This window comes from Cicer arietinum, chromosome 1 (genome assembly GCF_000331145.2).
Source record: "Cicer arietinum cultivar CDC Frontier isolate Library 1 chromosome 1, Cicar.CDCFrontier_v2.0, whole genome shotgun sequence".
NCBI classification, from domain to species: Eukaryota; Viridiplantae; Streptophyta; class Magnoliopsida; order Fabales; family Fabaceae; genus Cicer; species Cicer arietinum.
Window position 1 is genome coordinate 45,850,733 of NC_021160.2, and position 15,499 is coordinate 45,866,231.

Below are 15,499 nucleotides of genomic sequence, written 5' to 3' on the forward strand. Positions count from 1 at the left end.
AAAGACACGGTCAATATGACCTTGTAAGCAATTAACAATTCTCTCACTATTTAACTCAAAGATGACATGTTGGAGATCCAAATCTCTCACCCAATGGAGAGCGAATAGAAGACCTATAGTTTCTTCTATAAGTGTAGATAAACAAAAAGGAACTCAAGTTGTCCTAACTTGAATAAAATTTCCATGGTGATCACGAATGCACATGCCAAAACTATTTTTTTTTTAACTGTTAGAAGAAACTCGCATCAATATTACATTTATAACAAATTGTGGGAAGGGGCTGCCAACTAACCACATAGTCATTTCGCGTTATAGTTTCCACAACTTCAACATATTCCTTCGCTTTGATCCAATTACAAAGGAAATCATTCCCTCTTTCCATAATTTGAGAGCAGAAAAAAAATTGTGATCTCAATATTTTTCATTTCTAGCTTGCAATATACTCCAAAAAGTTAAGGTTAATTGAGTTCTAATATATGGTTCATTGTTATCTAGAAAGGAAAAGTAGATATGTTTAAAGGAGTTAGATGTATAAATAAATGGGTGAATACGACCCCATAAACCTAACATTTGCTAACATTTTTATTGAGTGAACATGTAATAAAAAAGTGCCATAAATTCTCGATTTCACTATCACAATTGACACAAGTAGTAGGAAAGATAATACATTTGCGTTGTAATTGGAGTCTCCAAAGAAAAACCTTTACTCTTGGCGGAATTTTCTATTTTCAAATAAGCAAACAAGTATCACCTCCCTCTAGTTCAATGTCATCAATTAGATCATTCATCAGCAAATGAAATCTAGTTTTTATCAAATAATTACCTAAGTAGTTGTTTTCCAAATTTTGCGATCATCGATGACCTCTTCATATAGTGGGGGTAAAGATAAAAAAAATTAGACTATATATGAGAGGAAAATAATATTGATCAATTCCTCATTGCATTGTTTCACATCTGGTGTCAACAAACTTATCACTTTTAAACTTTTCATGGTAGAGTTTATATGCGATGGACAAGAAATAATAGTTTCATCTTGAATCCAATCCTCGTCCCATATTAGATTGTTAGATCTCTTCATCTAAGGAGTTAATATTAAGTATATACTTATGCAATATCATGGAATGGTTTGATCAATTGATTTGATGAATATTTCATATCTAACTATAGATAGAGATCTCCCACGCCAAGATTGAATATGATGTCAAATTATATTCTTGATAAAATTAACAATCTCATTTCGACGTCTTCCTATAACTGAAGGCATTCCCAAATATTTTTCCATATGACACAAGACTTAACGACGCTACACAGGTATAAACACCTAATTTATTAAGCTAAAAAATTGTAATCATATATCACTTTTAATAATAGTAGTTTTAATTTTTTTTTAAAGTCTTAAAAAGGGGATGTATGATTAAATATCTTATAGAAAAAAGAGATATGAGTGGAACATTATTTGTAATAAAGATTGTTTGCCAAGATTGTGTTAGTGGACTGAAAATTGAAAATTTGCAATGTTTTATCAATTTTGAAATATGATTATTTTCATTTACCTTATAATTACCATTCATTAATTGTACGATAAATACATTAAAAGAATTGAAAAACACAAAAATTAAATAATAAAGAATATATTAGAAAAAGGTAATATTGTATTATGAGTCATAAGGAGTCCCATTTTGTATATACATATATTTAATATTCATTTTTCATCTTCCAAAATACTTCATAGTATTATTTAAGTGTATATTTAGAAAAACTGTAATAACATGTAAACTGTTAAAAACCCATATTAAGTTTGTGAAGTGATATTGGCTTACAATAATGCTTTGAAGGTTGAAGGAGATTGGTTAAATTTGTGGTCCCTACGAATTGTTCCAAACATCAAAATCTTCATGTGGTGTTTAGGGCGCTATTGTCGTCCAAATAGATCACTACTTTGAAGTAAAATGAGTTAATTGTTCATCTAATTGTGTTTGCTGCAATACTGACACTATAAACTAATTGACATATTTTATTGGTGTATGATTTTAAGGACTAGTGAATGGACAAATTGAACCATGAAATTATAAATTGCTAAATAAATATAATTCAAATTGTAAAATATTAATAAAAAAATATATTTATGTCATTTACAACATCAACTAATTTTTTTATGAAATTTAAATATTTCATGGAGTAATTTGTTAATAATTAGTCAATATATAATTACAATTACTCACAAATTTGTCTTTAAGATAACAAAATTTCATAAACAAATTTGTCTTCGGAAAGATGACATTAACGTTGATAAACCACATATTTAATTATTGTGTCACATCAAAAATATCTAATAGCAAAAGTTTACCGAGAGACTATTTTTGTTGATATTTAACAACTTCAGAGATGTTTTTGCCAATTCCCAAAATTCAAAGACTAATTTCACTTATGCTTATAATTTAAGGGACAAATTTTCCTATTCACTCTTTTAAAGATCACTTATTGGAGAAAACATGTCATTTTCAAGTCTTAAAGACACTTAACCAATAACAATTGGATATTTAGTCTTAAAGGCATTTAACCAATAACAATCGGATATTTTTGTTTGGATAACTTGGAGTGTAAGAAAGAGGAGAAACTTGAAGCCAAGCCAAAAATGAGCTGGTCCAATAAGTACTTTGTTATGCAACTAAAACTCAATTTTCATGGCAGCATGCAAGAGGAGGTATATAGTTCACATGTCACTAAAACCACAATTTATAGTTAGACAACCAACCTTTTATGTTCGAAATATCAAATGTAATGTCGATGCATCATATGGTATAAAATTAGCTAGGTAGTTGAGGTGAATGAGTTAAGAAACGGAATAATAGAAAGATTAACAGTTTGATTCTCATCTTTAACATAATTTTAACAATTACTAACAATATTAACATAATATTGATCGATAAAAAAAATTGATGCATCAATCTTTTCTTGACAATAATGTTTATCATGACATGAACACATTGGAGGAAAAACTCACATTACATTAAAGAAGAAAATTGATGGATGATGTGCTCATTGTTAAAACTAATAGATTTGAATATAATTTTTCATTGACGAGTGTTGTAATAATTTTTTCTTTTTACAAAAACTCAAGGCTATTTTTGCTAGATATACTAATGGTAGTACTTATGCTTTTACAAGAGCATCAACCTTGAAACATATTGACTTTTATTATCTTCCTAAATGTATTACTCATATAATTTACAATGAAATAATTAGTTGATTTTGATTGTGTAGAACATTATCAAAGCTCTTAAATATGCACATATTTAGTAACTAAATTTGGTTGGAAACTAACAAATAGTTCGCATTCTGACAATCATGGAAATAACCATATAGTTGGAGTTGATCTATTTTTACTAAATAGTTGGGTTGATCCTAATTCCTAAGTTCATGTAATATAATAATTTCACCATTTCAAAATATATATATATATTAACTAGTTTGAGACCTGTGTTACACGGGTAAACTTTTGTTGAAAAATATTAAATAAAATTATGTTAAATAAATATACATTGTATAGAATTTACTTAATAAAATAAAAGTAAATATTACAATAAAAATTTTGGTAAAAAAAGTTTCAACAAAAATATTTGTATTATTAAAATATTTAAATAAGTAATCATTAATTAATAATACAATTTATCAATAAGATTTTTAATGGACAAATTCAAATGATTGTGTATTATATGGCTGCTAATAAATTGTTTAGTATTAGTAAAATTAAGTCATAAATATATAAAAATATAATATTGAGTTTCTTATTTACCCTTCCTCTTGTTTGTTCATTTTTTTTTTATTTTTCAATGGTATGAAGAAAATTTTACAAAATCCTCGGATTACACAATGTGAATATCAAATGATGATATATTTTTGTCAAAAAAAAGAAATCAAATTGGTGTGGATTGATGACAGATTCTATCTAAAAAAATGTTATTAATTTAATAGTTTAATTTTCATACACTAACTTGTCGGCGTAAAAAGGTTTACACAATTGACCAATCACCACCTTCTCTATTCTTACCACTTGGTGGATCCTTTCATGTTGAAAAAATCAATTAGGAGTGGATTCTTTTATGTTGAAAAAATCAATTAGGAGTGGATTCTTTTATGTTGAAAAAAAATGTGGGAGTCGTGTTTTCAACCAATCATTTATATATACATTTTTTTAAATATAAAGTATCTTTCATTCAACATATTTGTCAATTGTTGAGATTCAACATGACCAAAATTAGATGAGAGAATCCATTCCTCTTACCAACTATATAATAGCTGACTACAAACATATTGTCTCAATTTCCAATGTTCCTAAGATGGAACAGATCATTCATGTTTTTTGGTTTCCATGAGAAATACAACAATATGATGTTTCAAAGTTAATTTTTTTAAGCGCTCCAAAGAGAGTATTATAGGGTTGGAGTGGGTGAGTTTTATAACTCTTGTTATCTTTTTTAAGAACTCAAGAGATAGTTTTATAGTGAGTGTCCTTAATATTATTGTAATTTTTTAATTTCAAAAAATTATTTAAAAAAAAAAAAAATAGTCGCTGAAAATATTATTGTATTGTGTCATAGACAAAGTCGCTATTTTTAAGATATTTTATGGTATTGTTCAAAATTGTGTAAGACAGACGATCAATCACGACGTCTTCATGATAAAACAACTTTGTTATATTGTATCGATTTTTTCTACTACACTACTGTAGTAAATCGTTATAGAATTACATTATCTAAATATGGTGAATACAATTTAAAAATATGGCACGAAGACCACTCAAAATTCTAAAAGATAATATTTCGATAAAGGAGCATAAGGGAAATATGAGATGAAGCTAAAATGTGAGAAAATAAATAAAAAAATCGATAAATAAATAGAGTAATTCTGCAAACGAGTAGATCACAAAATATGTGCTCAAAACTGCCGCACGAGAAATAAGAAGAGTGAAAATAAATTTGTTGATTCGGTGGAGAACATAAAAAAAATGTGTGTAAAAGTAAATTATGGAGAAAAAGAGAACAAACGCAGTAAAAATATTTTTTTTTTAAATACTAAAAATAATACACCTCATAATCTAATCATATGGCAATATGGATGTGGTGATCAATTTAAGTAGTCTCCATTTCACAAAATGAAGTACATCTTGAATCATACCCAAAATTCATATATCCTCCTTATAAATTCTACTAATATATAAACTTTTTTATTTTTTTCAATTTAACATGACCATAACTCTAAATTTTAACGTTTAGTGCTAAGTTCCAACAACTACTCTTATTATGTTACCACAAAAAATAACATTATTAAGCGTGCGTGGTGTAACGTGCTTAAAAGTGAGCGTGCAAATTGTTGTATAAACAATACTTTGTACACAAGAAAGTGAAGTGAAGGTTGTTTAGGTCATTCAAAGTCGTTACCTTTTCCACTGCTCTTAACCCTTTTCATAAATTTGTTATTTGTTGGGTTGACGCAGTTACTAAACAATCACTCACACTGTAAAACTATACATAATAAGTACAATAGTGGACCCCACCCATCCCTTCTAACACGCTTCACCCTTGGATTGCCTCACCATCTACGGTCAAGATTGCCTTTCCAATTAAATTCTCTGTTTTTTATTGACACTGTGATTTTTTGGTTTTATAATTAAAAAACATATACTTATATTTCTTTGGTCGTTTTGGCTTAACAAATCCTTTGACATGTCGTTTTCTTTTTTGGGGCATTACACCTAACTTGTATAACTTGTTTCCCATTTTTATGATTTATTTTGGTTTCTGTGTTAAAAGTAGAGGAAAAACAAACATGGCACATGTTTTCTGAAAAACTTACACTGCTATAAGATTTCATTAATTTTTATTTACTGCCATTTTAAATGCTTTATATTGCATTCTTTTTATTTGATCACTTTTAGTCTTAAAATTTTAATTTGATTTTTAACCGAATATTTCAAATGTGAATGTTATTTCAAAATCAACTTATATTCAACTATCATAAAACAAATGGTAGTTTAAAATTATACAATTTTAATGTTTTTTAAAAACTATCATTAAATTATAGCTGTCATTTATTTTTGAGGTGAGTAAAACTATATTTATATATATATAATGTGAATGTTATTTCAAAATCAACTTATATTCAACTATCATAAAACAAATGGTAGTTTAAAATTATACAATTTTAATGTTTTTTAAAAACTATCATTAAATTATAGCTGTCATTTATTTTTGAGGTGAGTAAAACTATATATATATATATATATATATATATATATATATATATATATATATATATATATATATATTTTCTTCATGTGATTGTTTTTCTATCTCTTGTGTCATTTTGTCTATAAAATAAATTTTAAAGTGAGTAAAATTTCAATACATAGAAGTATTTATATATTGATCAACATTGGCCGGTAAATAAAAGTCATAATAATTTATAATTATCTAATAACATTAATTAAATATTAAGGAATTAAATGAAATTAAAATATTGTTGTAATATAAATTATATCGTAGTAACAAGTGAATTATTTTTTTAAGTTACTTTAAAACCACAGCAAAGTTTAATTTGGAAGCAAAAGTTAAACACTCATCTCAATATGATATAGAGAAATTGTTGAGCTATGCCAAGAATAAAAATTAGAATAAGAAATATTTATCTATAAAATTTAATTTAACTAATAAATATTGATTAAATTAAATATTATATTTTAAATTTAACCTTTAGATTTTTATGTAATTTTATTTACAGACATAATATTAAAAATATCTTTGTCACTTCTAATCGGAATCAATTAAATGTTATGTTTGAATATGCTATTTGACAATTTGCTAGAACTCAAAAAATGGAATAAATTGAAACTTCAATTGGATTGGACAACAAAATAGGTGAGAAGTGACTAAACAAAATGAAGTCCAAATTGTGAGAACCCAATAAAGACATGAGAATGTGAACCTATTGAATCGTTCCAAGAAATCACCTAATAACACAAGAAAAGATATGGACATTGTGAATGTGAGTTTCCCTTTGATATGACCCCACACCAACAATAGCTGTCTATTGCCATTTAATAATGAACAGTTATCCAAATAATCATTCATGGCTGAAATTTATGTCTTTGCCTTATGCCATTGAGACATGTAACGAGTAGGTGGGTCTTATTTTAAAACATAGGTGTGGTTTATGGGTCCACTTTTTTAGCTTTGTGTATTTTTGTGTCTAACATTTGATTATGTCTTTTATTATTTTACTAGTCTCATAAACCTCATGGTTTGTACATAACGTAGTAGACAATCCCAACTTTGTTTTAATTATATAGCTACAGAAAGTCAAATACTCATTCCCAAAAGGGGAAATTGGGGCATGCTTGCTTTACTTGTGTAGTGTTAACCAACTTCTCTATTCATTCTTTTTTATTATAAGTATAGGTAGATCTGTCTGTCTCTATCATTGATTTTTATCTATACAAGACATTAAAATTTGAGGTACACCTCCAATAATTTAAAATAAAAATAAATAAATAAATAAACCCAAAAATTAACTTTATAAATATCTCATTTAGAATTTACGTTTATATTATATGTAAAATCTAACTGCGAGAAACAAAACCTAAAATAAATATTTATTTTAGTTTTGAGATAAAAATATGACCCTCAATTTAATTTTTCTATAAAAAACCATAAATAGATTCTAAAATAAAAACAAACGGCTTCATTTCTCTAAAAAAATAAGTACAATAATAGTACCCTTAGTCTTTTTCTCCTCAACAACATCGTTATGTTGTCTTGTAACAGACAACATCTTCATCTATGTTCGAGAGTCACGTCGATGTTCTATTCTTCTAATATATGAAGATTTGACCAATTTCATATATAGATGAGGTGGCAAGATACCCAATTCATTTTATAACACCTATCATTCTCCTCACTCAAGTCTTGACTTAAGCTTCAAAATATGTTCCAGGTACACCATAATCTATGGGAAAGGGAGCCACATTTTGCATTTGTATTGTCATTACTCCGACAACCACCTTAAGTCCATGTCAGATCATTTACGATGTGTGTTGGGAATGATGGTCGAATCCATAATCAAGGGTTGACAAACCCTTTAGCCCATTAACCTCGATTGAAAACTGATGTTTAAGTACACTAAAAAATCTCACACTGCTTAAAAATTGATAGATTTATCAAATGAGTTAGCTCAACCAAACACACTCTGGTCTGATTACATAAATGGACCAAACCATTATTGGTTTTCTTGTAATTAGGCTACAAATTTTCAAGACTAGTCACTGAGGGATATTTGAGCTAATTGGTATGTAGGAATTATTTCATTTTTTTTTATACATTAGTTTTTCATTATTATCTACTTGGTGAAATACGATTGGATGCATGTGTAATTTTTTTTTACAATAACATTGAATATCAATTAACTTTAAGTTTTATTTATTTGTTTGAACCATTTTTAAAATTTTAAAAGCTTTAGTTAAATGTATTTCTTTTTATCAACTTTACATATTTATAAATATAATTTTTAAATTAGATAAAAATTATTATAGCTTTTACTAATAGTATTTTATCAAAAATCACATGGAGATCTTGGGATTAGATCGATCTAAAGCTCAATGGACCAACCCAATTTTCAATATGGACTAGACCAAAAGGATACAATTGTTTTGGAGTAGCTTTTCACGACTCGATCCAAACTAAAATATGGGTTAATAGATCAACCCATCGGTTCATATATATTTTGATAATTAGAAGAATCGAGGCTAAGAGTAGTTTATAAATAGCACACATATGCTTATATCATTGAAACATCTTTTACTAAGAACAAAGCAGTTATATTTTACGCGCAAGACTCAAAACAAACAATACATGTGATTTGAAGTCATAAGAAGATATTTTTTTTCCCGATCTTAAATATGTATATACTTATTGAATATCGTTTGACGTGCACTGCTTATCTCAATAGATTGACCAAAATTATATATTTTTTTTTTTATATATATAAAACAAACTTAATTCAATAATGATAAATTAGGACAATACAACACTAGAATAAATCAAATTATGTTGGGACACTCCTTATCCACATTTTTAGTCTAAAACATATAGCTACACTAGCTAGATATGCATCAACAAAACAGAGAGAGAGAGAATCGAAAAGGTCTTGTTATGCAAAAAGCTTAGTCATAACAACAAAACCAAAATATCCCAAACATGGTCATGGGCCAAGAAGGAAAAATGATATATAATATTTAAATCTATGCAGTTATATATCATTTTTTTTACTTATGTAGGCTCATATTAACTTAAAATGGTCTCAAATAAGACCAATCTAACCAAATGCTCAGGAACCATTTGAAGGGTGGAGAGGATGTCGACATTTACATTATCACCAATGGCAATAAATTTAAAATGTATTTCAATAAACCAAACATTTATGGAGATTTTCAACAAACACAATTGAAACAAAATTAAAAAGTTATAAAAATAACACTAACAATAAGATGACAAATAGAAAACAGAACAACAAAAACACAAAAACACCACTAAAGTTTTGAAGACCATAATGATGTTACACTGCAAAGTTAAATGGGTGGAACTATCCTCCATGACTGATGGCGTACAAACTTGTGTAAGGGATTTAAGACGTGGATTTGTGGTTAGAGATCTATACTTAATTTTGATATATTTGATTGTTCTTTAGTATAATTAATTTTGATATATTTGATTGGTAGATATTATTATTCTTGTTTAGCATTTATAGTTGAAAAAGAAATGTGGCTTAGAGTTTTTTTACTCAAACGTGGCCATAAGCCATTAGCGGTAGAATCAGCAAGATAACTATATTTTCAACTAAGTTCATAATTCCACTTAAGCGCTTTTTTTGTTTTCCTTTCTTTTTCTGGTCAACGATTATTCCAATTAAGCTAAATGTTCTTTTCATTTGACGTTTACCAAAAATGTGGGGAAAAAAAATGGTCGTTCCTTTTTGTCTCTAGAGTCTAGACATGGCCAAATATTTCTAGCAACTTGAAAAAATTAATAAAGTGGCTCAAAGTTATCTTTTTGGGACACCGCCATCTCAATTTTTTTGTATTGATCTTTTTTTTTTTTTTTTTTAATTATAAACCTTCGTGATTTACTTTTTAAGTTATTACAAATTTCTGTATATTTTCATATGGTTACATAAATATATCCAAATATTATGTTTTGTTTATTATAATTATATTTATATGTAAGCCAAAACAGGTTTCATTTACTAAAGATATACCTCATACTTCACAAAGAGCAAGATTTATTAAAAAATAAAATTTATTAATTAAAGCAACACTAATAGTGATTTTATAATTATTTTTGAATAAATTTGAATTTAATATTTTGAGGCTGGAATGCTAAATTCTTATCATACACCTCAAGTATACAAAGAGTGTGAGATTAAATTTCATATAATTTTGAATCTTGAATTTGTTTTGACTTTATGATAAATGGATCATTGTTTAGTGTGAATTGTTTCATCAAAGAATAAACTTTTAAGATATTATTTTCTTATTCAAAATAATCTTTTTTGCAAAATTTTAAAAAGATTGATTTATCTTAATATATAGTTAGGTGATGCTTCTTTGTTGCTTAAAGGCTAAAGCATAATCTCTAAGCATATTTTTTTTCCTTTCCATTTTGTACCAGTCAATTTGATTTAATCCATTCCTTAAAACACAATTCACTTGGCAGTGCAATGACTTCATGTTGAATAAGTTTCTCCTAATAAATTTGTCCCCTAGTGATTGACTTACTACCTCCTCCCAACGGATGACCATGAATTTCAGACTTAGTTAGTAGTATACGGAAAAAAAATTTGTCATAATTAGAATAAAAATTTATAGGTTAAATAGAATTTACGATCCTCTAACTTAATTTTAGTTTTATATTTTCAAATAAAACTCATAAAATTAATTATCATTTTCAATATAATATAAATTTTATCAAATTCATAATTTAAATAAATGTATATTTTTATTATTTATTTGATAAATTTGATATTTTTGGAGTTGCAAATATGAATAGAAATACTGAAAATTTTACGATATTATAGTACCAAAAATGACATCGAAAAGGATGATTTTGGTAGGAGTATGTTTGGAAATATAAGTTGTGGAATGAGAAAGTTGATGTTATATTTCCCCTTTTAGGAAATTGGACATTCAAAATATATAATTTTGGAGGTACATTGATTTTGGGCCAAATCAAAGGCCCATTAAAAATCAAGTGCAATCCATGAATGCATCTTTCTTTTGTCACCATTCTCTCTTCCCTCCATTCACGCTACGCCTCAATCCATCAAATCAAATCTCCATCATCATCATCTTCGTCATCATCTTCTTCTTCTTCTTCCCAATTCCCCAAAATTCAATTCCCCCATTCTCCGATTCGAAACCCAACTGCGACCAACGTCCACGCCGAGATTCCGTGGTCGTTTCAACGATTTCTCCCCTCTCCTTTCCCGGAGTCTCAGTGGGACCCACCTCCCCCACATTTGGGATCACGTTTCCTTTTTTACCCCTCCAACTCACTCACCTAAGGGAATGAATCGTGGGTTTTGTTTCTCAACAATCGGCGTCAAATGTAGCTGTGGAAACAAATCGCGGGGTTTCGAATTGTACTTGATTTAAACTTTGAAATTATAATTTGAATTTGTAGATTTACTTGTTGATGGTGAGAAGGAGATGAAATTGAAAGGTGATACATTGAAGGGAGAGAGATGAGTGGAGTGTCATTGGGTCTACGAACAGGTAGCTATGGTAATCTGCAGTTGATTCAAAACGGCAACGTTTCGCAGGTACCTGTGCTTGTTCGTAGACCTTCAAAGGCGCTCCTTTATAACCCCAAAGATAAAGAGAGGGGTTGCCCTTATGTTTGTCGACATCTCGGTCGTGGCAAGGTTGCAATGCTTCTCATGCTTCTCTTTGGCCTTTTCATTTTTGTATTTGGTTGCTTTACACTTTACAAAGGTTAGTTTCTTTGCATCTTTTATGTAGTTTAATCTATATATGCACAAACACTCTATCATTCCCTTCTGATCCGCTTGTTAAATAGTGCTTGTAGTTGTAGCGGCATTCTAGCAATATAGCGTATCAGAATGTTAACAAATCGCTATTGTTTTGCGTTATTATATGATATGCTTAGTTCAAAATGTTGTCAAATAATTTGGGAGCAACTGACTCCTATTCCTTGATTTCTCTTGGACTTTTTGGCCAAATTTTGGAGCATTATAGTAGTGTGATTTCTCTTGTGTTGAACTTTAGGTGGGAACATCACCAGTGATATTGAAGATAGATCTTACGCCATTAGTAACTATGAAGTTATAGGACTTGATGGTTCAATAGAAAATAATTTGAAGGATAGTAGTTCTTCTAGAACGACATCGTTGATAAGTAGGCATAAAAGGACATTCAGGGATCCTCCTGTTTCTCATTTACAATCTTCATATAATTTGAAAGAAAGAAAAGTGCCTGTCTCTGCTGCGGGTCATCATTGTGACAATTTTGCATTTCCTCCTCCTCCACCTGTCGATAGAAGACGAACTGGACCACGTCGTAAGTTTTGTTGTTTTATTTTTCAGTCAGACCTTGTTTTCAATTCTTAACGTACAAAATAACTTACAAAATTGTATCTGTTTTGAATTTGTGCAAAAGCATCTGATATAAATTTCTGAACACGGTGCACTTTGAGTTGTTTTCACTTTTGGACTATGTTGATCAGGTTCTTACTCTTTCCCTTTCAGCATGTCCTGTGTGTTATGTTCCTGTGAAGCAAGCTATTGCTAGTATGCCAAGTTCACCATCAGAGTCTCCTATACTTCGCACACTCACATATGCACATAATGAAAATCTGAGTCCAACAGAACCAGAAGGTGGCTCTGATTTTGGCGGATACCCTTCTCTGGAAGAAAGGGATGCTTCTTTTGATATAAAAGATACCATGAAAGTGCATTGTGGGTTAGTTCTTTTTTGTTAATTGTTTAGTTTTCTATTCTAATAACTTGGAGAGTTGTGTTCTCGAAAGTATTCACAATTTAGTTTCCATGAGTGTCCCACAAGTATTAACTTTTACGGGGATGTGTTTAACTCAGTAAAAAATTCTTGTTGTCATTGTATCTCTTTTGTTGGATAAAGATCAGATGATTGGTAGTTTGGTGAAATAAGAACGTGAACTGTCTGATCTTCATCCAACAATCGACATGAAGTGACTGCAGGAGTTTTTTTTACTGCACAGAATCCGGATCCAGTTTGTACTTGCTGAATTCATATGCGTCTAATCGCATTTCTTCGCTGACATACATTTATGTCAGATTTGTCAAAGGAAGCAGACCTGGTCGCCAGACTGGATTTGATTTTGATGAGGAAGATCTGTTAGAGTTGGATCAGTACCATGATATCATTGTTGCATCTGCCATATTCGGTAGGATTTCTTAATGATTATGTTCATTGTACACACGTTCCTGTGTTTTCTGTTTCACCTAGCTCCATTTCATCTATGCCAGGAAACTATGATGTAATACAGCAGCCCAGGAACATCAGTTCAGAAGCAAAGAAAAACATTCCTTTCTATATGTTCATTGATGAAGAAACAGAATCATATATGAGAAATGTCAGTATTTTGGATAGCAGCAGGAGAGTTGGATTGTGGAGAATCATTGTTGTCCGGAATATTCCATATGCTGATTCTAGGCGTAATGGAAAGGTTGATTGCTTACTTTTTGCTTACTCATTACTACAACAGTAATAATTTTAATGTAGTTTATTGGAATATACTATTTTCAACCTATATAATATAATGTAAAATCTGTCACATCTCATGGAATCTATACTACTTTCAACCTACTGTATCCTATTGAAGTTTGATAGGATTTTGCGTCAGGCTCCCTAATCCCTATTTCTAATGAGGTCCGTACAATATAATGCGTGTACAACTTATTATGTATGGCCTTTTATGAATTATGATGCCTCTAAACATATTGCAGATTCCAAAACTTCTTTTGCACAGAATCTTTCCCAATATCCGATATTCAATTTGGATTGATGGGAAGCTTGAGCTTGTTGTTGACCCATATCAAATTCTTGAAAGGTAAAATGCTCTCTTTCTTATTAAATGTTTCTTAATATTTTTATGTATCCTATATCAACAGTAATGTGTGATAGTATATCAGTAATATAGCAATTGTCACCGCATTTTTTATCATCCAGGTTCTTGTGGCGTCCAAATGCTACTTTTGCCATTTCGAGACACTATAGACGCTTCGATGTCTTTGTTGAGGCTGAGGCTAATAAAGTAGCTGGAAAATATGAAAACGCTTCCATCGATCATCAAGTTCAATTTTATCAAGACCACGATGGTTTAACTCATTATTCCAGGGCCAAGCTTCCTATAACTAGTGGTAAGAACACTTTTGATATTTACATGCCTTTGTATGCAAAATAGGTTGTGAAATGCGCCTATACTTGAATACAATACTCCATCTTAAAAATCTGAAGTATTGCTTATGGGTGAGTTTCTGCAGATGTTCCTGAAGGTTGTGTTATCATTAGAGAACACATTCCAATCACGAATCTGTTTACTTGTTTATGGTTCAATGAAGTTGATCGCTTTACTTCCAGAGATCAGTTAAGCTTTTCCACAGTAAGAGACAAAATAATGGCAAAAGTTAATTGGAGTGTCAATATGTTTCTCGACTGTGAAAGGCGTAACTTTGTGATACAGGTTAGTATTTACATGCTGCTATTTTTTCTGTGTTCAGATATTATAAAAGCTACTAGATTTTGATTTCGAATTCAAGATTCACTTCGATTTTTTGTCACTCTTATGATTAAAAGTGAAAACCGAAATTGGAAATAAATTGAATATTGCTATCCATTTTTCCTCATGAGATTTTGATGTTGGTTTGTGATAAACAATATCAGGCTTACCATAGAGATATATTGGAGAACATGCCTCCTCCAGTTTCTGTAATCAGTCGTCCAAGTCCACCTGTTCCCTTTACTACCACCAAGCCTTCGGTGAAGAAGAATCCTAGGCGCGGGAGAGGAGATAGGAAATCAGGTTCTAAGCGGCATCGTAAAGTAGTAGACAATGTTGTTTTGAACCAAAATTTATTATTTTAGTCTTAATCTTTTTTCCTTGAGGTTTTTGTTTCCTTTTAACTCGGGGTTCTAAATTGTAAATGCATTCTTTGTTGCAAATTATTATACATCAAAAGAGCTCTGAACAACTGATACCATTTCCAAATTGTTGCCTCCTTTTTTATGTTTTCATTGTAAATATCTGTCTTTGACAAGATCCTTGCTTACCATTTTCAAAAGGGAAAGTAAAAAAGGAGAAAGAAATGGATTCTCAGTTGTGTTTTTTTACACTAAATACTTTGTATGCACAAGTTATTTGTTAAATTTTTCAAGTCTCATATATATATA

General features: G+C 29.6%; 1 protein-coding gene across 1 annotated transcript; it reads left to right on the forward strand.

The window, feature by feature from the left end:
- Positions 1 to 11,312: 11,312 nt before the first annotated feature.
- LOC101515599 (probable hexosyltransferase MUCI70) lies at positions 11,313 to 15,499 on the forward strand. The gene is made up of 9 exons (XM_012717661.3): positions 11,313 to 12,043; positions 12,338 to 12,628; positions 12,817 to 13,030; positions 13,384 to 13,493; positions 13,576 to 13,775; positions 14,056 to 14,159; positions 14,279 to 14,469; positions 14,593 to 14,792; positions 14,993 to 15,499. Exons 1-9 carry the CDS (start codon positions 11,794 to 11,796, stop codon positions 15,191 to 15,193), a joined length of 1,761 nt encoding a protein of 586 aa, XP_012573115.1. The 5' UTR covers positions 11,313 to 11,793; the 3' UTR covers positions 15,194 to 15,499.